Source organism: Crinia signifera, chromosome 1 (genome assembly GCF_055691185.1).
Source record: "Crinia signifera chromosome 1, ASM5569118v1, whole genome shotgun sequence".
In the NCBI taxonomy this organism is placed as follows: Eukaryota; Metazoa; Chordata; class Amphibia; order Anura; family Myobatrachidae; genus Crinia; species Crinia signifera.
The window spans coordinates 89,947,716-89,972,399 of record NC_139217.1 but is presented as its reverse complement, the minus strand read 5'-3'; the positions used below and the strand labels follow the sequence as shown (position 1 = coordinate 89,972,399).

Genomic DNA, 24,684 nt, shown 5'->3' with positions numbered 1-24,684 from the left:
CTGCGGCAGGAAGAGGAGGAGAGAGAAGCAGCTGCATTTCCCGTGTGAGTTATGTCCCCATCCCCCATCCTCTGTGTGAACCCTATTCCCCTTACACATGTGGTATGTCCCCCTTCCCCTGTGTGAGCATTGTCCCCCATCCTCCTTCAACAGTGTGATTATTGTCCCCCTTCCCCTTTGTGAGTCCTGTCCACCTCACATGTGTGAGTCCTGTCCCACTCACCTGTTAGATCACATACACTTACAGCATTTGACATTTATTTTGTACTGCCAATGACCACTGCACAGCCCTCCCCTCACTGACCGCAACAGCGCTGCTTTCTCCTCTCTGTGCGCTGCCTGCATGCCAGCTCCTTAGTCAAATCTACAGCCAGCTGCCAGGGTCACAGTTGGACATTATATCCGCAACCACACAGCACAGCCAGCAGGGCGCATATTCTAGGGGTCACAGAGCGGGATCGCTGCTCCCATCGGTGGCTCTTCTACAGCAGGAGGAAGGGGAGGGCTCAATCGGGAGGAGAGAGGTGCCCCTTCCAAGGGCTAGAACCTAGCGGCATCTGGACCCGGAAATCGAGCACTGCAGCAGTGAAGAGACACTGAGACTGTTCACGGCACAGCTTGTGATTCATTTTTACTTCTAATGATAATGCTATTAGCTGTGCGCCCCTTCACTGCCGCGGGCCTTGGTGCAATGCTCCGGTGGCACCAACGGTAGTTCCGCCCCTGCTATGGGCAACCAATCAGATACTATCTATTATCTTCTAGAAGGTGAAAAATAAATAAGAAGTCATTAGTTCCTTTACCTTACAGATTTATTTACATCCCTCACCTTTAAAAACAATATAGGAAGAATCATAGGATAAATAGTATTCAGCCTCATTGTTGGTGTTATTGGTAAAAGTGAGAGAAATGACAGAAACAGAGGCAAATGTCTGACAGAAGTATAAGACAGTAACGCTCATACCTCTCCATAAAGCCATTCTTCATGTCCATCTGGGCTAACATCAGTCTTCTGTTTTGCACCCAAAGTTTTAACACAAATGTTTTATAATTTTGCCCTTCCCAGACCCCTGTAGTGAGGACAAATGGAGGTCCGGTACATGAAGACTGGCCCCTCCCATTAATCCGCACCCAGTACCGTTAGTAGAATGTTGTCATGATAACAATGTCCACAATTTGCAGTGCAACGCTGCAGTTGTTTCCCCAGGAAATACCCTAACCATAATCCTTTCCCCAATTTTAACCCCAAACCTAATGTCTCCATTTTTTGATGCAGTTGTTGACTTGTTAGTTATCGATATTTTGAAAATTTCAACATTGTGGTAGTTGACATGCAGATTACATCCTATTTTGCATGCAGTAAATAACCTATTCCAAACTGAATGACCTTACATTTGGTAAAAAGTGTATTAGACTAGTCTAAGTTTTTGTGCACAGTATTTCTAGAAAATAGATATTTATATTAAATTGCTAGCTACACTTTAAATGTTCTAGTACTTAAAAGAAAATTTTATTTAAAGTACTTGGAATTTTTACCTTGTTCCTACTTCTGCATTATTAAATATTAATTTACTCTGAGACTACTAATACACATACTGTATATGTCACTGTGACCTAGAATCAATTCCTAAGCTCGCCATGCAGAAGTGTCTTTATATGTACCAGATGGACCTTTACACAGCGGAAGCAGCAATTTTGTGGGCTCAAGTACAATAATGAGAATGCAGCCTCTCAATCCGTTAAAGGGAACCATTCTTCCTTTATGATTTGTGCTTATTTTTTCAAAAATACACATATGCAGACCCTCTGTGCAAACGCCTTTGACAAGTATTACACTCGCCAAGACGTTCGCACACAGCGGTGCAGACAGGGGGCGTGCAGGGAGCTGGAGCATGGGGACGCCCAGTGTTTCCTGGGCATTCCCACAAAAGTTGTGGGTTCTCCCAGAAAAACGCTGGGCGTCCCCATGTGAATGCAGGCCTGGCAAAGCGTCTGCATTCAGGCGATCCCAAATAAAAGTTAGTCTGTGGGCAATTATTTCAGTTAATTCACTTAATACTTCCAGCAGATATTCGAGGGTCGCACTCCAGAAATAGAGGGTGTGGTCAAAATGGGAGGTGTCTTTGAATTACCATCTGCTGTATGTATATTGAATGCTTAGATGCTCATTTTGTTGTGTATTTCTAAATTTTCATGTATGTTATTTGCAGATATTGCTTTATTGTACTTGTATTTTATGTATGTTACAATTTCATCTACAGAGAGAGTTTCTCCTTCTGCTGATGATAATAAACTTGACGTGTAGCACACCATATATACCCCTTTTACACATCATGCAACACAATAGTACGCCCCTTATACTTGCCCCTTACATTAGTAATTCCACACACCAGCTCACCCTTAGTAATTCCACATATCTGCCCCCATTAGTAATGCCACACATGCCCCTCACATTTCTACACACCAGCTCCCCCTTATTTATTACACCCACATGCCCCCATTAGTAATGCCACACACCTGGCCCCATTAGTAATGCCACACACCTGCCCCTTTTAGTAACGCCACACACCTGTCCCCATTAGTAATGCCACTCACCTGTCCCCCATTAGTAATGCCACACACCTAGCCCCATTAGTAATGCCACACACCTGCCCCCATTAGTAATGCCACTCACCTGTCCCCCATTAGTAATGCCACACACCTGTCCCCATTAGTAATGCCACACACCTGTCCCCATTAGTAATGCCACACACCTGTCCCCATTAGTAATGCCACACACCTGTCCCCATTATTAATAACACACACATGCCCCTCTTTAGATATTCCAAACACCTGCGCTCCAGCCTTGAAAAATGGCACAGTTTTCAGCCCCATGCAGTTACGGTGACTGTCAGCCGTGGCCCTGCGACTGTAGTGACATTGCGGGGGGCAGGCGGCTCAGCGCTGCTGTATTTGTGTCCAATGGTGGCTGTGTGTGTGCGTGGCATAGTCCTGCGGCCTTTTGCGCATTCTCCAGGCTCCATCTGGGGCCTTCTACGCAAAGGCTGATCGGCGGCTATACAGGACTATGCCGCACACACACAGCCGCCATCGGACCCACATACAGCAGCAGCGGGCCAGTCAGGAGCTGTTTGCGGGCCGCATGTGGCCCTCTGTCCGCCTGTTGCCCACCCCTGGTCTAGACTGACTTTTCTTTGCAAATGGGTAGCAAATCATTTGATGGGACACATCCATTCGCATGCAAATGCAGCCGTACTCTTGGTGAAGGGGGCGGGCGGGCGGCCGTTCACAGTGCCGGCGGGAGGCCTTTACCCACTCACTAAGCAGCTAATCTTTGCAGCTTAGCGAGCCAACATGAATCACCCCCAATGTTGGATGTTTAAAAAAAAACAGTCCAGGTTAGCCGGAGGTGCGAGATACCAACCGAACTCAGACATTTTTTTAAACTGGCAATCGTTTATTTTACATCATGGTATTGTCTTGTAATTATTTGCCACTTTAAAAAATCAATGTCCACATTTGGCCGGCATCCTGCAACTCGGGCTAACTCGGACTGTATTTTTCCCCACCACTTTTGTCTATTTTGCCATAGTTTTACTACAATAAAATAATACCAACAAAATAAAATGAACAGCACATGTTGGAAAAGGTTTCTTGTACAAGTTTTGCCTTATTTCGCACCTCAAGACAACTGCGTTCAGTTTTATGGCCTGAACAAGCTTCGGGTCACATTAATGTTTCAGGGATGCCTGGGTAAATGTGTCTTGGTGCGCACAGAGAATTCCCCATGTTTCATATCATTTTGGTTGCACGTATCTGTGTTCTCCTGTTAGAAACAAGTAACATTCTGTTTTGTTTTACTTGCAGCTGAATATGAATTCTGCTCCCACATTTATGCATTTCCCTGCAAAAGGCAAACCCAAGAGAGCGGATACCTTCGATCTTCAGCGGATCGGGTTTGCTGCAGAACAGCTAGCAAAATGGATTGCTGATAAAACAGATGTTCATGTACGTAAACAATAGCACACAGCAGAATGCTAGATGGGAGAAAAATCCAGCTCGCTGGTTACTTTGTCCTTGCATTTATTTTTAATCACATAGTACTGTACATGTTGTTTTCCAGTTATTATACTGTATATATATTGCTCATATTGTTGCAACCTCATCTGTCATAGTATATATAGTAAACTTATTGCCTGGTATCAGAGGCTGACTCACAGCAAAGAAACAATGCTTAGAAAACCATATATATATATATATATATATATATATATATATATATATACAGTGGTCGAAGTGGGCTGGTATACAGCGGTATGTCATACCGGCACTTCTTCGACCATTGACCCAGAAGTGTGATTTTTATTTAATAAAAAAGTATGCATCAGGGGGCAGTGGAAGTGTCCCGTATAAGGGGTCTACTATCGTGTTGCATAATGTATATGAGAGGCATATGGCGTGGCACACTACACTCAGGGACACGCCCCCTTTTAAGTGGCCATGCCCCTTTTTTTCTGGAGAGCAACGATCTTCACTTTTCCATACCCCCACTTTAAAATTTCCACTTCGGCCACTGTTGAAATTCAAGCAGCTTATTTTCTTAAAAAAAAAAAAAAATTGTAAATAAAATAGAGAATTTGGTCATCATTAATTATAAAACACCTTGAACTGAACGGTAAATTTTTCAACACACTTTAATTTGCATCCAGATGTTTTCCCATTAAAAAGTATACAACTCGCAAATTTAATAGGATGTGATGTTGGAAAAACATTACCAAAAATCGCAACACAAACAGACCATGTTCTGACAGACAATTTTGACAGAAACACGCACAGGCCAGGGAGATCTGTGTATGGTTCTGTCCAAAAACATGTGTAAAAGTTAAAAAATTAAAAATAAAACGTTGTGGGGTCCCCCCTCCTGAGCATAATCAGCCCCGGGCTCAAAGTGCAAAGCAAATAGGGTTATCCTTGTTTTATTAGCACCAGCACCAAAATACGGGGGACAAAACGAGTAGGGGTTCCCCCATATTTCAAGAACCAGTACCAGGCCCAACCAGCCAGCAGGGTAATGCCACAGCCGGTGGGAGACTTTTTATACAAGTTCCCCGTCCAAACCATTCACCCCCCCTGACCAGTCAGCCTCGGCAGGGGTCATGGGGAAGTGGAGACTCCCCACCCCCCCCCAATGAAGGGGTCAATCCCTCCAGAATTTACCTGCCCAGGCTGAAGCCCGGGGCTGTCCCCGGTGCCCCTGTGCGATGAGCACCGGCTGATGTTTGTGTAAAAAATAGTACAAACTATTGTGTATTGTTTATTAGAATTAGAAGTCCCAGCAAGCATGCACCGCATGCAGGGACTTGGAGAACCACAAGTCCCAGCATGCAGGGCATTAAAGGGCCCACTGGGACTTGTAGTTCCACAGCAGTAAAAATAGTGAAAAAAACACAGACACACACGACCAGTAAAACTTTATTACATACTACAATCATCTACTCATACCTATGGGTTCACCGATGGCCTGTCCTCTTCTCCATGTAGAATCCATTTGGGTTCCTGTGGAAAGAAATCATACTCCAGCTTTAGCTTCATCTTCAGCCTCTCCTTCACTGACTCAGCACCAGCCTTCTCCTCCCTTCTCCTTCCTTTCCCATTAGTGCCACTTAAGGTTCTGTCCTTGCCCTTCTTTCATACCTCTACCCTCAATGAGCTTACTTACTGTAACTGCTTCTGTCAAGACATCTTACTCACGTGCTGTCTTCTGTGCTTCTCCGGCTCCACAGGAACGCTGTACACATACTGCAATCTTTTGTTTACATCTGTGGCTCAGCCCACAGACCGGGAGTTAGGCCCGCCCGCCAGCTAATAATGATTGGAGAAATTACAATGCCTGATCATGATTGGCTGGCGGGTGGACCTAACTCCCACACAGTCCCCTGCACCCATGGAAGAGTAGCCAGATCTCTTGCATCCCGCCAACTTCCTAGTGAAGCTAGCAGCATGTGGAGATTAACAGGGAAATCTCAGCACTGTATGGAGATGACAGCTCATATCATGAAAATTTTCATAATTAAGCACCACCCCTCAACATGGACCCACCAATCACATCCATTTGATGTGGGGCCTATAGACTGAGAGCAGTGTCTCCTCGCTGGTCTTCTCCTGGAGGGGGCTATCTGAGGTTGACAACTAAGCAACTAAAAGTACCACACCGCAGGAAGGAGATGCACAAACCATGCATGTTGTTGGAAGCTGAAAACAGTTCTGAAAATTTGTGGCATATGCTACTGCCGGGGGTTCCCAACTCCACCGTTACAGTCCAGGTTTTAGGACTATCCATGCTTGACTCCAGATGGTTATATCAAATTGACTACTGTACTAAGACATCACAAGTAATTACCAGCCGCCAGCTCCCGCCAGGGGGCACGCGCACACAAGATGTGGCAACGGAGCTGCCAGCCAACTTCCCCGCCAACATGTCGATTCCCCATTGCAGCCCGACTTCCCCCTAACCCTGCCCGTCTCCCCGAAGCGGAGATGGGCAGGGTCCCGCTGCCCAGCCGCCGAGAGACTGGGACGCGCGTGAGATGCATGCGTGTCCCAGTTTAATGGAGTCCCTCTCCGCCGGCGCTCGCCAGAGAGGACGTTCTGACGGGTGCCGGGATTGAATGAGAGGGGCTCCATCTGTAGGTGATTTGTTTTGTAGTGAAAACACTCTTCTTCTTTCAGGTACTGCAGTTAATGTTCACATGTAACTACTTTATATTGGTTGCTGATAGTTATATATCACGTATAAAGCAAAGTTGTTCTGTATGTGCTTTGGTTCATTGAAAATGAGTTAGCAAATATTATTTCCTGTTGTCCTATTCTTTGTAGTTGCTCATTGACTGCATTGAGTTGTTCTGGGCATCCTGTAGCTATAACTCTGAGTTTTACTTTTGAAATATAATGCTTATAAATCTGTTTTTCCTTTATGACAGATTCGTGTGTTCAGGCCTCCCAATTATTCCGGTACAATAGCTCTGGCCTTACTAGTGTCTCTGGTTGGCGGTTTACTTTATCTGAGACGAAATAACCTTGAATTCATCTACAACAAAACAGGCTGGGCCATGGCCGCGCTCGTAAGTATTATCTCAGCTAAATTCAGGGATGTTTCCATAAAAAGAACTTTGAATATTACAGCTAAGAAAATGCATATTCGCAGATTCATAAATATTTGAATCCACCTATAGGAGGGAGATTTGCCAATCTTGGAGTATAATAAATCAGAGAGATATGATACCAACTAATCAGCTTCTAACTCCTTTTTCTGGCACATCCAATATATCTACAGATGGATTGGGCAGCGTGTTCTGCATACATGCTGCCCGATCCGTCGGGACTGACATCACAACTGGGGGGAGGGGGTACATTTGCATATGCCCACCCACTGAGCTGTCAATCATCGGCGGCTCTTGCAGCTGCTGTACAGGCGGTCTGCAAATTGCCCATACAAACAGAACGATGCACTGGGAAATATACGTGTGACACACTGGCTGATGGTCCATTGATATATGTGTGTACGCACCTCAAGATACATAGTGAAGGCGCTCAGTAAGTTCATTTTATTCCAAATCAGGTGCCTACATAAATTAACAAAAAAAATATGTAGTGTTAGCGACTGACCTTGAACTATAACATTTAGAAAGTGTAACATTTCAGCCAAAAAACACATTCAGTGTAATTATTTCCTCTTCAAAATAGATTCAAGGATTGAAATCACTTTGTATACATGCAGCCTGTACATTAGACATTAGTTCGGGGTCATGTGTTCAACTCCTTTCCCTCAGCTTGATGGATTTACCGAGATGCAAACCTCTCTCTGAGACAAAACCCATCTTGTACTGAAAAGCTCCAAGGTAACATCTCCATTATCTTTGCACAGTGAAGTGTCCACTGTCAATTTCCCTGACATATTGTTTATAACACTGACAGTTCAGGAGATCCAGCAACTCAGACTCACTATCAGATGAAAGAGAGAAGGCAGTGAGTACACATTAAGAAAAAAAGGTGCACATTTGTGTTACTATTACCTCAAATTGATTCCATCAGTCATTGCCTAGTGCCTGAAAATACAGATATATCCACTTGTCCACTGTAATGAGAACCAGTTATTGTATAGTGGTGTGTAGTGCAGCCTGATTTAAGGTCTAATTCATGTTGTACACACATGCAATTGCAAGCATCATTTGCTAGTGTTAGCAAGTGAAGCTGCCGATCAGAAATAATAAAAGACACCCACCGGAACATAGCAAATGCATGCGCAGTTGCGCACACATTTGAGGGTAAAGGCATTCCAGGAGGGACAAAGGAGGTTATTCTGATCGGAGCGGCCAAACGTGCGTACGTTCACTATTAACGTACGCTCTCCGTACGCGGCCGTTGGGGTTAAGTCCACCCACAAATCAGCCGCATACGTACGGCCAGAAACAACGTCGAAGGGGAGTGGCATACAATTGAGCGTACGCCAACGTACACGGACGGATCAGCCCTTACACTCCGACAACTGGCGTACAACAGAGCGTACGCCACCGTTTACGGACTTCTCTCGTCCGTCTTCCCGCCGACTTCTTGCGCAAATCTGAGCGTACGCCAGCTTGCACGGACGGGTCGCTATTGTTTTCAATGGAAAACTCAGCTTATGTCACCGCTCGTGAGAGTGAGCGTACGTCCGTGTACGCTGGCATACCCTTCACATATATGGACCTGCAAATCTTGCCTCAACTATAATTCTGACAATTAATTAATTATTCTAATTGTTATTCAATTATTGTTTTCTATTAACTCAATTGAAGATTGTGTGCAAAATAGTGGGCATGGGCTTAAAACATTGCTGAAACATACTTTGTAGGTGTTAGATGTGGTTTATGTTATTGTATCATAAATACAAAACCTATGTTTGTATTAGAGTGAACACGTTGACACATTTCGACTTGTGTAGATTGAGTGTGCTACTGTGTAAAGTCTATGAAAGCACGTAGTGAATGTGTATAACTGTTTAACAAATACCTACCTTAGCATATATAAGCAGGTCTTAAAAAGATTCTTACCTTAAATTAAACAAACCTTTAAATGTAGAGAAGTATAGAAAGATAAGCTTCCAATGTGTTTGAGTGCTGTGTGTGGCTTGCAGGTAGTGAAATCATGGTTTTGACTTAATAGACTGCAGCATTGCTTATTACATTCAGGTGTATGTGTTTGAGTAGTAATCAGCGTAAATTAGCAAACCCAGGCGCACGCTGGCATGCGGTATCTGTAGGGGTGGTCTGAGGTGGCGGTTGGCGGCCGCCTGTTTTGTGTCCGAAATGAACGGTGCTTTAGGCGATCGTGCGGTAGTAGCACCGTTCATTTTTGGTGCACACCCCCGTGTACGCCCATATTTACGCCCATTTTCCCTCATTATTTCAGCCGCTCCCCTCAACACGCCCCTATGCCGCCCCCAATGCCCGTACTCTCGCGTACAGGTTTTTTCGCACGGAGAGACCCGTCCGTAAGCGTTGTGGAGTGTTCGCGCCTGCGCATTGGCGATTGTACGCATGCGCAGATCATGAAAAACCCCGGAACGTACGCGTACGGCCCGGCCGCACCAACCAGAATAAGGCCCAAAATGCTCTGTTTCTGGACATCCTAGCCAGTGTCAGTTGCAGGGGCTGCAGCACAGTCCAAAATACAGCCGGATAGTGTATGAGTGGGTGCTCAGACACTGGCCAGCATTAGACTGTGCAGGCGCAGTCTAATCCCGAAATAACCTGGATTGGATACTCCAATCCTGGGATTGAAATCCTGGACATTTTGGGGCCAATTCCGGGATCCCGCCGATCCCGATTACGGAATTGACCACCCTAATTGTGAGTAGGAACACAGCGGAACTTTGGCAATGCAGTCTGACAAAAATCACTCTGTTACATTATTATCGACCACTACGTACAAACATGATTTACTGTAGGCCCTGTGTACTGTTACATGAAGGAAGACAGCCTGGTGGAAAGGACACATAGGTCCGGGGTATAGTTTGGCAGAGGTGGAAGAGTTCTCATTCTGTACATTATTCTTTACTTTTCTTTTAACTACAGTTACTTTATTAGCATGTGATAGAGGTTGTACTGTGTGTTTATTTGTGCGCGTGTGCACATTGTGAAGGGAGCTTCTCCCATGTGGTACTTGTGGAGTATCACGGCTCCCATCGCATGCCATCGCATGCCATATATAGTGGCATGCGATGGCATGCGATGCGATTTTTACCGATTTTTGCAGGGTTTTTTTCAAAATCGTATGCAATCGCATCGCATGCGATCGCATCGCATGCGATCGCATACGATTTTGCACTGAAAAGCATCCAAATGCATTGGAATTAGTATTAAACATGTTCAATGGCCCCCAAATGGCATTTTCGAGGCTGTACCACCCCCACTATCAACGCGAACCCGAAGCGTGGTGAGCGCAGCGAGCCCGCGAGGGGCGGCGGTACGCGTCCTACGACCTTTTCATACCCCCACTATCCACGTCGGCGTGGAGTTGAGAATAGTAAGTGTGGCGAGCGCAGCGAGCGGACGCGGACACCTGTGAAGCCCGCGAGGGGACGCGGACACCTGTGAAGCCCATGAGGGGACGCGGATACCTGTGAAGGTATCCGCGTCCCCTCGCGGGGCTCGCTGCGCTCGCCACACTTTCTATTCTCAACTCCACGCCGACGTGGATAGTGGGGGTATGAAAAGGTCGTAGGACGCATACCGCGCCCCTCGCGGGCTCGCTGCGCTCGCCACGCTTCGGGTTTGCGTTGATAGTGGGGGTGGTACAGCCTTTAAAAATGCCATTTGGGGGCCATTGAACATGTTTCATACTAATTCCAATGCATTGGATGCTTTTCAGTGAAAAATCGTATGCGATCGCATGCGATCAAATCTTGCGATGCGATTTTTTCGCATACGATGGCCATCATGTTAGCCGTGATAATCCACAAGTACCTCCCATGTTTTTGTGAATATATGTTTGTGCTGGTCTCTCTATTACCTGTGTGCCTTTGGGTTCTGGATATTTAGGTCAACAAATGCATTAGGTCGACAGGTTGCGAGGTCGACATGGGTTTTTTCCGTTTTTTGAGCCGACATGTGCTGACAGGCGGTATTTCATGCCCTACCATCCACTAGGGCGTTGTGGGAGAATAAAATAGTGTACCGAGCGCAGCGAGGCACCGTGCCCGAAGCATGGTGAGGGAAGCGAGTGATGCGAGGGGCTGCGGTTGACTTCCAACTGTGTCCAGTTTGGGTCAAAAAAACTGAAAAAAATAAACATGTCGACCTCACGACCTATCGACCTAACCCATGTCGACCTAAGTCGGGTTGACGATACGATCCACACCCGTATCATGCCCTTAAGTTTTAAAGCACTGTGGGGGGGGGGGGGGGGGGTGGAGAGAGAGAAAACAAAAAATAAATAAATAAATAAAGGGGGTAATCAGTCTAAACTTGGACTTTTGCACAAAAAAAAAAAAAATACAGAAATAATTGTTTTATGTTAAGTTGTATTTGTACAGGGGTGGGTATAGCGCTCAAGTACCAATGTACGAAGGGGCTGCAGACCCAGAGTGGTCCAAACTCTAGATACGGAATATGCAAACAATAAAGGGGTGCTGCGCTCACCTTCTGAGGTGCCCACACAGCCGATGCTGACTGGGAGCACTTCTACGTGTAGTATGGACTGCAAGGAGGACAAGATAGGTGGGTAAATAATATATTTATTATTAATAAAAAACTGGTGGGTAGGAAGATGGGGGATGGGGTGACAGGCCGGGTAGCTTCCACTTGTGAGGAGTGGTGTCCGCTGTCGGCCTGGTGAAGGGCAGGGGGGCGGGGGGGCGCAGGTAAGATCAGTCTCTGGCTGCGGTGGGTGGAATGACAAATTATAAAAATGAAGAAAAACGAAAGGAAAAAACAGTCCCGGTACTGTCCACAGTAAGATGGTATGGAGATGTCACTGGAGGCTGGCGTCCCAGCAGCTCACAGTGGTGCATACAACATACCTTAATGCTGCCGCAGTGCGGGAGTGTTCAGATGCTTGTGGCCGTAGATGTTCCGGGCGTCCTGCTGGATGTGAGAGGGACACCGATGGTTGATCCACGCTGCTGTGCTGTGTGCGCCGGCGGGTGCCAGAAAGTGCAGGCTGACGCGATGTTCCACGGCGCACAGGAGCAGCGTGCGCTCTACTCGCTGAGGAGGAGACTTAGGGTGTGTAGACTTGAGATGTGGGTGGATATGTTACCAACGCGTTTCAGCCGGGGTTCGGCCTTTTTCAAGGTAATTGGTCTGTGAAACTGAGTGAAATATAAAGGGTGGTAAGCTCCTCCCCTCTCCTGTGATAGGTCGAGGGGTGTTACAGCCTTCTGTGTTCATAGAATGTGTTAGAGATGCTGATGTCGACTTCTCAGTTGAAAACCTTGCTGATGTCGACTATTCAGCCGGCTGGTCAATGTTAATGGTAAAAATTGGGTACATGTACAGAATTAAAAGTTGAATCATAGAGTTGAAAAGGAGAAAATATAAAAAATAAATATAAAGAATGTTACTGATTGATTAGAACTGAATGGAGGAGAAGGGGGTGTCAAATGCATGCCAACTTGTAGCCAGTACTGGAGGATATGCATGATTGAGTGTGGTGTCGACATAAAGTGGTGGTGTCGACTAATATACAGGTGTGTGAATCAAGGCACGTTTTCCATGGTAGGTGTTACGTTGAGTAAGGCCAGGTTATCTAATGCGTACAAAGTCAGGCTGTGGGTTTGCATAAAGGGGTGTCGTACAGAGATCAAAGATGCCCATTATGGAAGTCTATATTCAGACCCCCAGGGTGTAGGGTATTTAGAGTAAAAATCCCAAAGAGTTCTCTTCTGTTGAGAACCTCAGTGTGATCACCTCCTCTCCAATTCTGAATGGGGGATTCAATGACTGAAAAAGTGAGACCTGTGGGATTGGAACTATGAACTAGCTTGAAATGCATTGATACACTGTGTTTCTCATAACCTATTTTTATATTCCGTATATGTTCATAGATTCTTGCTTTAAATGTCCTGATTGTCCTGCCCACATATTCTAATCCGCAGGGGCATCTTAAAAGGTAGATTACCCCCTTGGACTCACAAGAAATGTGCTGTTTGAAATGAAATGTGTTGTTAATTGTCATTGATGTCCAGGTGCTATGGCATTTTGTGGTTTTTGTGGTGAGGTTCTTGCACCCTGCACATCTTCCACAGTGGAAGAAGCCCTTAGTGTCGGTGAGTCTGGTCTGTACGGTCTGTTTGGGTTTGATGTGATTTTTTACAAGTCGTTGTTTTAAGTCTGGTGCTTTTTTGAAAATCAGTGTTGGTTTGTCTGAAATGTGTTGCTGTAGTTCATGATCCTGTTTGAGTAAGTGCCAGTGTTTTTGGAGTATCTGTCGGAGTTGTTGTGAAGACTGATTGAACTGTGTGATAAATGATACAGTTTGTGGACCTAGTTTGCTGTCAGTATTAGTTTTAGTGAGTGTTTTGTCTCTGTCCAGTGTGGCTATTTCATGGTATGCATTGTTAACCAGATCCTCGTCATATTGTTTTGCTAAAAATTGTTTTTTCATGTCCCCTGCTTGTATCTCAAAGTCTTGTGTCTTGGAGCAATTGCGTTTTAAACGGCGAAATTGTCCTTTAGGTACCCCGTCCAACCAGGGTTTGTAATGACCACTGGTATACAGAATATAACTGTTCACGTCAACGTCCTTTCTAAATGTTCTCCTCATTAGAAAGGACGTTGACGTGAACAGTTATATTCTGTATACCAGTGGTCATTACAAACCCTGGTTGGACGGGGTACCTAAAGGACAATTTCGCCGTTTAAAACGCAATTGCTCCAAGACACAAGACTTTGAGATACAAGCAGGGGACATGAAAAAACAATTTTTAGCAAAACAATATGACGAGGATCTGGTTAACAATGCATACCATGAAATAGCCACACTGGACAGAGACAAAACACTCACTAAAACTAATACTGACAGCAAACTAGGTCCACAAACTGTATCATTTATCACACAGTTCAATCAGTCTTCACAACAACTCCGACAGATACTCCAAAAACACTGGCACTTACTCAAACAGGATCATGAACTACAGCAACACATTTCAGACAAACCAACACTGATTTTCAAAAAAGCACCAGACTTAAAACAACGACTTGTAAAAAATCACATCAAACCCAAACAGACCGTACAGACCAGACTCACCGACACTAAGGGCTTCTTCCACTGTGGAAGATGTGCAGGGTGCAAGAACCTCACCACAAAAACCACAAAATGCCATAGCACCTGGACATCAATGACAATTAACAACACATTTCATTTCAAACAGCACATTTCTTGTGAGTCCAAGGGGGTAATCTACCTTTTAAGATGCCCCTGCGGATTAGAATATGTGGGCAGGACAATCAGGACATTTAAAGCAAGAATCTATGAACATATACGGAATATAAAAATAGGTTATGAGAAACACAGTGTATCAATGCATTTCAAGCTAGTTCATAGTTCCAATCCCACAGGTCTCACTTTTTCAGTCATTGAATCCCCCATTCAGAATTGGAGAGGAGGTGATCACACTGAGGTTCTCAACAGAAGAGAACTCTTTTGGATTTTTACTCTAAATACCCTACACCCTGGGGGTCTGAATATAGACTTCCATAATGGGCATCTTTGATCTCTGTACGACACCCCTTTATGCAAACCCACAGCCTGACTTTGTACGCATTAGATAACCTGGCCTTACTCAACGTAACACCTACCATGGAAAACGTGCCTTGATTCACACACCTGTATATTAGTCGACACCACCACTTTATGTCGACACCACACTCAATCATGCATATCCTCCAGTACTGGCTACAAGTTGGCATGCATTTGACACCCCCTTCTCCTCCATTCAGTTCTAATCAATCAGTAACATTTTTTATATTTATTTTTTATATTTTCTCCTTTTCAACTCTATGATTCAACTTTTAATTCTGTACATGTACCCAATTTTTACCATTAACATTGACCAGCCGGCTGAATAGTCGACATCAGCAAGGTTTTCAACTGAGAAGTCGACATCAGCATCTCTAACACATTCTATGAACACAGAAGGCTGTAACACCCCTCGACCTATCACAGGAGAGGGGAGGAGCTTACCACCCTTTATATTTCACTCAGTTTCACAGACCAATTACCTTGAAAAAGGCCGAACCCCGGCTGAAACGCGTTGGTAACATATCCACCCACATCTCAAGTCTACACACCCTAAGTCTCCTCCTCAGCGAGTAGAGCGCACGCTGCTCCTGTGCGCCGTGGAACATCGCGTCAGCCTGCACTTTCTGGCACCCGCCGGCGCACACAGCACAGCAGCGTGGATCAACCATCGGTGTCCCTCTCACATCCAGCAGGACGCCCGGAACATCTACGGCCACAAGCATCTGAACACTCCCGCACTGCGGCAGCATTAAGGTATGTTGTATGCACCACTGTGAGCTGCTGGGACGCCAGCCTCCAGTGACATCTCCATACCATCTTACTGTGGACAGTACCGGGACTGTTTTTTCCTTTCGTTTTTCTTCATTTTTATAATTTGTCATTCCACCCACCGCAGCCAGAGACTGATCTTACCTGCGCCCCCCCGCCCCCCTGCCCTTCACCAGGCCGACAGCGGACACCACTCCTCACAAGTGGAAGCTACCCGGCCTGTCACCCCATCCCCCATCTTCCTACCCACCAGTTTTTTATTAATAATAAATATATTATTTACCCACCTATCTTGTCCTCCTTGCAGTCCATACTACACGTAGAAGTGCTCCCAGTCAGCATCGGCTGTGTGGGCACCTCAGAAGGTGAGCGCAGCACCCCTTTATGTTAAGTTGTATTTAAATGGCTTCTGGGCTTTGATTTACTGTTGATGGAAGTATTTTCCTATGAGTTAGTGAGCAGCTGGTAAAGCATATTCATGTTTGTTTATTTACCACAAATGTAATCTATACAAATGTCAACAACATTAACAAGATCTTCAATCTCTGCATGAAATTGCATTTCATTAGAAAGGTGCTATAAACTCTGAATAAGGCACTTGAAAGGTAGAAAATTGGAACTGATACTGTATAAAAGCAAGAAACCCATTTAAGAAAATGCAAGATAATATACCCAAAGTGATTTAAGCTCTTATTTTATGGTGTTTTTTTAAAATGTCATTTTTAGAGTTCATAAAACAAGATAAGTTAGTTTATGGTACACAGTATAACTTTTATTTTTCAATTGCTTTAGAGAAAAATAAGGTATAAACAACAACAAATCTATCAACAGACATAGAAGCAGCACATTGGGCCAATTCTGAGATGTACATTCGCAGCTGCCAATTTGTACACAGAAACTGTAGCAAAATATACTAATGTTGCAGGCTCCTGAAGTTATCTAGAGACGCCCATAATCGCTGTCGAAGATCAGCCGCTTATATAAAAAGATGCTGCCATTGGGTGAATATAGACGTGATTGACCCGCAAATGTAGCTCCGCCCCTTCATCACATCCTCCAATCACATTTTGTTGGTATGGGGGGCGGGTCTTTATGATTTCACAGCCCAGCTCCCCCCCCCCCCCCCCCGTCCCCCCCCCCCAAAGTGCTCAGGAGCTTCTCCTCTCCTGGAAATAGGTTATTGTACCTGGGCTTGCAGGATCCTGTATGCAGTTAAACTGGTCGGGATCATTGTAGCTGAATACAGGATTGCAATCACCAACCAAGACATGTTTTAGAAGCTGCAGCTGCCACTTCCCTTTTCCCTCTCACAAATGATATTTTACTGTAATTTGTCTTGCAAATGAATCCTCTATGAGACCACTCTTGTCTCGGCAAAAAAAAAAAAAAAAAAAAAAAAAACAATCCAACAAAATTGACATTAAGTACAATACCAATGCCAGCATCCTGACTACTGCCAGGAGACTACCGCCATGAATTAGGCCGAGGAGTGGGGTTGGGCTGCAGGGGGTTAGGGTTATGTCATTAAAAGCGATGCTTAAGATTAGGCTGTGCCTCAGGGGATATGTTTAGGTGGCACGGTACAGGGGTCAGGCACTTGTAGTAAGGGTTAGGGTTATACTGCATGGGGGAGGGGGCAAGGGGAACCTGACCCCTGTTGGGATTCCTATCGCCTGAATGGTGTAGTCGGTATTCTGAATACTAGCATACCCACCACTGGTCATTCATATGTCTCCCCACTATTCAGCAGCAAAACATGCAGGTAGTTATGGAATTGTACATAAAAAATCATTGTAAATATTTGATTTGTCACACCTAAGGGTTGGGTCTTGCTGGGATAAGTGTTAATGGCTGGATCTGGCAAAGACAGATTGCTGAGGAAGCTGGGATGCCTGATCCAGCTTATGAAGCAATGAGCTGCAGACTATGCCTTGGTCTGTAGTGCTGAGGCTCTGGTAGAGGTGAGCCTGAAGGCATGACTTCGGAGTGAGTGATTACAAACTTTATTGTACTGAAACTGGAATAACGACTGAACTAGTTCTAAAGAGATAATCACACCCCGATCTGTGACTAGATTAAAATTGGAATGGTACCTTAGTAGAACCTGGGAGAAGGCCAGACTGGAACTGAATTGGTAACATAACTGAAACTGGAGAGGACACTAGACTGGACCTGAATTAGTAATCAGGGTATTGTAGAGGGGACTAGGCTGGACATGGACATGAATGTGCTAGAACCATACTGATACTGACACAGTATCAAGAGGTTCAGCATAGAGCTGTGACTTCAGGAGAAGCAATGTTGTACTGGCAGTATGGGACTGTCCAGGGAGCTCCCTTCATAGGGAGAGCCGTCTGTCTATTGGCTGTAGCAGTCAGCTGAGTAGAAGTAGTGTACTGAGTGGCTGAAAGTAGTCAGGTGTCATGGCTACGACCATGCACTGATTCTGGAGAGAACGGTGGAGTGGAACATGCTGTGTACTTGCCGAGAGAACAACCACCTGTTATAGACCATTCTGGACAGAGAGGACATTGGACAGACGTATACAGACAGACAGACCTCATCCATATTGTGCTCGCAGTTTTTTAAAGTTTCTTTTAAGTTGCCTTAGTGGTCCAACATACTTCACCCCACCAACTGCAGTTCTTCACTATTTAGCCATGTTGTTTTCTGGACGTGGTTTAGTTACCTTCACATAGACCTCAGCGGCTGCAGGGTCACTAATTGAATTAGAAGTGTAACCACGGTGATCCGATTCACAGAACACAGAGTGCATCTGCTACTTTCAGTACATTCCCATCGTCTAGTACATTTCTCTCAAAGGGGCATATTTTTTACAATAATTTTGTGGTCAATTCTTCAGAAATGGCCATGATTAGATTATAGCCTCATTAATTACTGATGCTATGTATTAAGATAATTCTTATTCTTGTTATATGTATTATTGTATTTTTGAACATAATATTATTAATTTGATGGCTCAAAATGCTGTTTTGTTGCAGACAATTTCATTACTGAGTTAGGATACAGACGTTGCACAATACAATGTTTCCTTAAAGTGGCAGAATAACTAAATCACCTGCCATTAGAAAACAATTTCACACTTGCTACATCTGTACAAGCCTAATTAATCAAAGAAAGGAAAGACTTCTATGAAAATGCGTGTGAAAATCATTCAACATATGCCACGGACTGTATACCCTATACCCAGTCAGTTGTGTGATTCTCAATGAAAAACTTAGGGGGAATACTCCGAAACTTGTGTACTGTACTTCAAAATTGGGCAAATGTTCTGTAACTATTTAATAATCTCCCTTTTTAATCCTTTATCCCCTGCACCCTAACCTCCAATGTGTTTTTTTTTTGTTATATTTTAGGAGGAGATTTCATCTCTGATTCTGATCCCCCACACCATAATGGGGTCTATACTAGTAGCTGCTCCAGAGGTGGGGCTGCAGCACAGTTCAAAACTCAAATAGGGGAGAAACCCCAACTGCCAGTGAGTCAGTTTGGAATGGCAGTTAGTGGAAGTTCGTGTGACTCCCCTACTTGAATTTTGAACTGTGCTGTAGCCCCAGCTCTGGATCCGCCACTGGTCTATGCAGATAACATAGTGTGTGTGTGTGTGTGTGTGTGTGACACAATAAAGTTTATTTCTACTAAGCCCTGGAGTGACGCCTCACCTTCTGCTTTCATTATATATATATATATATATATATATTAGGGCGGAGTGAAAAAACTGAAATTGAGAAATTCAAAATCGGCTAGTGTGGGAAAGTTGTGACTTGACCTGAATAAGAAACGTGCAAAAGCATTTTGATCTGAGTCAACATCTTCTGTTCTGGCAAGAGGCCTAAAGTTTCACTTTTTTTGGTGAAAATGACGAAACCTATGAAGATGCTCCAATCTAGTTATAATTATGTCAGGATGTCTTAGAGTGGTTCATAAATATACTTTAGCATAGTAAAAAACAGTACGAGCTTGTCCTAGTGCAAAGTGACTGACTGGCGGGAGAAAAAATCCCTAATAATTGACCCATTTTCATGGTCACAATTGTGAATATTGTGTGTTTTCTCCTGAACGTGTTTATAATAGAAGAAGCACAAATACTCTAAATGGAATTTCAGTGACACTGTGTGAAATATAACACTGCATAATGGCCCTTAACCCCTTCCCGACGCAGCATGTTTTTGCCTTCCTGACAGAGGCCTTTTTTTTCAAATCTGACATGTATCACTTAAGTGGGGATAACTTTTTTTTGCTTTTACTTATCCCAGTGATTTTGAGATTGTTTTCCCGTGACACATTGTACTTTAAATTAGTGGTAAATTTTGGTCGATACAGTTTTTTTTTTTTGTGAAAAATACCAAAATGTCGTAAAAAAATGGAACATTTTGCTATTTGCAAAATGTAAAATTTTCTGTTTGTGAGACAAATAATCATACCACTCAAAATAGTTAATAACTAACATAGACCATATCTAAACTTTATTTTTAAATCATTATTTCAAGCTCCTTTAATTTTTTTGGACACTAGGGGGCAGCAGAGTCTAAATTTTACACATCACACATTAAAACGCTGTTTTTGGCTGTTCACGTTTGAACAGCCAATCGCAGCGATCGCCCATGACGGGGGGCATCGCTGCCCCCCCTGGGCAATGAGGGAGGATGTCTGCTGTCAGGGACAGCAGACATCGTCCCTCTGTCACCGCGTCTGTAGACGCGGTGGCACTTTGAAGTCATGACGTACATGTACGTCATGTGTCGGGAAGTACATCCCGGCCATGACGTACATGTACGTCAAATGTCGGGAAGGGGTTAATCAGACCTGATCGCAGTACAAATTTGTTCTCAAATTGGGCAAAACAAATGCTGCATTGCAGGTGGGGCAGATGTAACGTGCTGAGAGAGTTAAATTTGGGTGGGGTGTGTTGAAACTGAAATCTAAATTGCAGTGTAAAAATAATGCAGCAGGTATTTACCCTGCACAGAAACAAAATAACTCAACACAAATCTAAAGGTGGCCATACATCTACAGATCGATTGTCAGATCTGGCTGGTTGGAACAAATACCTGATAATATCTGAATGACAGTTTTTGGCAGTTTTTCAGCATTTCAAAGCAAAGTGCTCTCATCCATTACCAGTATTTTGTTCCAAACAGACAGATCGGACAATAAATCTGTAGATGTATGGCCACATTAACTCCCTCTGCACATGTTACATCTGCCCCACCTGCAGCTGCATTACAGCATATCATTATGCCAAAGATAAGCCAATATATTAACAGTTAAATACATTAAAGTGCATTATGCTGTAATAAGTATTGCTGATCAATCCTGCCTAGCAGGGCCGTCTTTTTGTATGGGCTTAATGGGCACTTGCCCAGGGGCCCCAGGCGTATAAGGGCTCTATGTTGATAGCTGAGGATCCCCTTTTTCCAGGGATACCAGAATTTTGAAAATCGGCCCTGGGGAACTGCAGATATCCAACTTCAAAGCAGCAGTCCACATCCGACCTGTTAAATACAATTTCCAGTCATATTTCTCAGGTTCTCTCTGACACTAGCGGCTTGTCTCTATCATGCCCAGAACCAGAGATATCAGCCTTCAATTAGCCAGTCCCTGCTCCAGCTCCAAACGTCTGGTGTAGTTTTATATTTTTGTCAATGGATTGCTCTGGCTCCTGATCTCTGATACCCAAGTTCCCAGCACCTCCTGAAAGTTGGGACTCTAGGTTTTTATACTAGGCTAAGAAATCTATTTCCAGATAATGGCGATATCTGCAGTCAAACAAGCTGCCCTTCCATCGGAAAATGACGAATATTAAGCCCACTCCATTATCCCCTGTGTATAAAACACCCCCTACCTCCCTGGAAGTCATTTACAAGTGCCCCCTTCCACACGTTAGTGTTCACCCTCCCACCACCTGTGCAGTAAAGAAGTAAATAGCAGAAGTTACTGCTCCAGGTCCTACATGTTGAATGGAAGATAGAGCACCCCCTGCCACCCGTGGGACATCAAAGCTGCTGCTGATACCACCCCCCACCCCTAGGAGGGGAGAATGGGTAAGGGCCCCAGTGCATTGCTTTGCCCAGGTGCCCACACTGCTGATAAGATGGCCCTGCTGCCTAGAAATGAACACAGTGATTGGCATATATGTACTGCTGGACACCACTCATAGAATGATTAACCTGTTATTTTTTGAATCAATGTTCTTGTTTTTTCCCCCCTAAACATTAGATGTATTTGTTTATTTATTTATTTACAGTTTCTTATATAGCTCAGCAGATTCCGTTGCGCTTTACAATAGTAGACAGTGATAAAACAAACTGGGTAATGACAGACAGACTTAGGGGTTAGAGGGCCCTGCTGCAAGCTTACAATTTATTACATCATAATACACTTCAACGTATTTAACAGTTAATATATTGGCTTATCTTTGGCATAACTATATGCTGTAATGCAGACCATTCATGTTCCCAGCATAGGGGATGCAACACTGTTTTTCTGTCAATAAACAGAAGTGATATGTAAAATGATACATTAGACAGTTTACACTTACTTGTAATACTTATTGTAACAGTTACTGTTTTTCAATAACAGACTGCAACAGTTATGTCTTATTTATGTACACAGGATTGTCTATCTTTGTATATGCACTGCAAAGAGCATAAATCCAATTTCATGTATTTCAGTGACACTGTGTGAAATATAACACTGCATAGTGGCCCTTAATCAGACCTGATCGCAGTACAAATTTGTTCTCAAAATGGGCAAAAAAATGCTGGACTGCAGGTGGGGCAGATGTAACATGTGCAGAGAGATTTAAGGTGGCCATACATCTACAGATTTATTGTCCGATCTGTCTGGTAGGAACAAAATCCTGGTAAAAGATGAGAGCAAATGACAGTTGACCATTTGCTTTGAAATGATGAAAAACTGTCATTCAGATATTACCAGCTGTTTGTTCCAACCGGCCCAATCTGACAATCGATCTGTAGATGTATGGCCACCTTTAGATTTGTGTGAGTTATTTTGTTTCTGTGCAAGGTAAATAACTGCTGCATTATTTTTACACTGTAATTTAGATTTCAGTTTCAACACACCCCACCCAAATTTAACTCTCTCAGCACGTTAAATCTGCCCCACCTGCAATGCAGCATTTGTTTTGCCCATTTTGAGAACAAATTTGTACTGGGATCAGGTCTGATTAAGGGCTATTATGCAGTGTTATATTTCACACAGTGTCACCGAAATTCCATTTAGAGTATTTGTGCTTCTTCTATTATAAACACGTTCAGGAGAAAACACACAATATTCACAATTGTGACCATGAAAATGGGTCAATTATTATGGATTTTTTCTCCCACCAAAGTCAGTCACTTTGTACTAGGACAATCTCGTACTCTCTTTTACTATGCTAAAGTATATTAATGAACCACTCTAAGACATCCTGACATAATTTTAACTAGATCGGAGCATCTTCATAGTTTTCGTCATTTTCACCAAAAAAGTGAAACTTCAGGCTTCTTGCCAGAACAGAAGATGTTGACTCAGATCAAAATGCTTTTGCACATTTCTTATTCAAGTCAAGTCACAACTTTTCCACACTAGCCGATTTTGAATTTCTCAATTTCAGTTTTTTCACTCCGCCCTAATATATATATATATATATATATATATATATATATATATATATATATAGTGTTTGTTGTTACACTACACACATAGGCGCCGATTGTGGTTCACACGTAGTAAACCAAATTCGGCCCCTGTCACGATGGTCGGGTTTTGCGCATGCGCACTTCTGAGGATGTGCAAACGGTCACGGCGAGTTGCTCACATGACGTCAGCCGCCTGCCCTGTTCTCCTCCCAGTATCCGCTATTATGTAAGTTAAGACTGACTTATATTTGCAAAGGCAGGAGAAATAATTTGATGGTCGCCTACTATTGATTGATTTGTCCTAACACATCCCCTCGCATGGGTGCGAGGGCATATGACGGCAAGAGGGACGGATATTAGGCGGGGCGGCATCACATGGACTCATGGCAGCTTACCACACACACACACACACACACAATCAGAATGAGCCCCATAAGCCTTTCATAAGTATTATACTTGAATTCCTTAATGTAATCAAAATATATTTGCAAACTGCTGCATCAATCTGATTCGCTAATTATTTAATGCATTTTAATTGTCCGTAACAATTATGAAAACTTGGCGCAATGCCTGAATTTGCTTTAGAAATCATTGTCTTGCCATAGCCAGATTAAAAGTGACTCTGGTTGGTTGTCCTGTTTGAACATGTGCTAAATTGAATGAGGCATTGAGCTGAGTAAATCCCCTCGTCGCTGTAAGGCATGCAATGTTACTGCACCAGCTATGTTTGTCATATGATTTAACAGCACTTGAATAGCTGATTAGACTGCACACGATGCATATAACTGAACTGGCAGCACACAAGGGTCATTTAGTCAGAGAAAGTCTATCTTGTGCTTATGCGTCAGCAATAATGGGAACATTAAGGATAAAGAACAACAGCATGTTATTAATACATGGTACACGTCACAAACCCTATAGGTAGAAGCAGTAATGTGTGTAATAGCACAGCAATCTAGAATGAAGAACCATACACCATTTTGACCAGGCAATATAATTATCCATCAATCTCCTCATATCCCCAGGAAAAAATGCTACAAATAAATCCAAGGCTTCCAAATAACCTAAGCGGGGAGGCATTAGGTAACTCAGAAACTGAAAAAGACCTGGGATCATAATTGATAGCAAACTGGGGTGCAGCAATCGATGTCACATAACTAATAAGGCCAACAGGATACTAGCCTGTATAAAATGGGGTATGTAAACTAGGAACTCGAAAATAATTATGCCATTGTACAAAGCATTAGTTAGACCGCATCTGGAATATGGAGTACAATTCTGGGCCTTGCACTATAAAAAGGACATTATAGAACTGGAAAAAATCCAGAAAAGAGCAACAAAGCTAATAAAGGGAATGGAGAATTTAAGCTATGAGGGCAGATTGAACAAATTGACACTAGAGAAGAGACGCTTAAGGGGGGATATCCGTTTACTGTAATGAAGGACTCCGGGACACGTGGGCATGAGTTTA

The 24,684-nt window shown here is 43.7% G+C and overlaps 1 protein-coding gene across 1 annotated transcript in view; it reads left to right on the top strand.

The window, feature by feature from the left end:
* Nucleotides 1–24,684, top strand: part of TUSC3 (tumor suppressor candidate 3) — a 236,664-nt gene that overhangs the window by 146,176 nt on the left and 65,804 nt on the right. Inside the window, exons 4-5 of the mRNA XM_083169925.1 lie at nucleotides 3,868–4,008; nucleotides 6,981–7,121. Of these exons, the coding sequence (XP_083026051.1) occupies nucleotides 3,868–4,008; nucleotides 6,981–7,121 (282 nt within the window). The remainder of the gene's footprint in view (nucleotides 1–3,867; nucleotides 4,009–6,980; nucleotides 7,122–24,684) is intronic.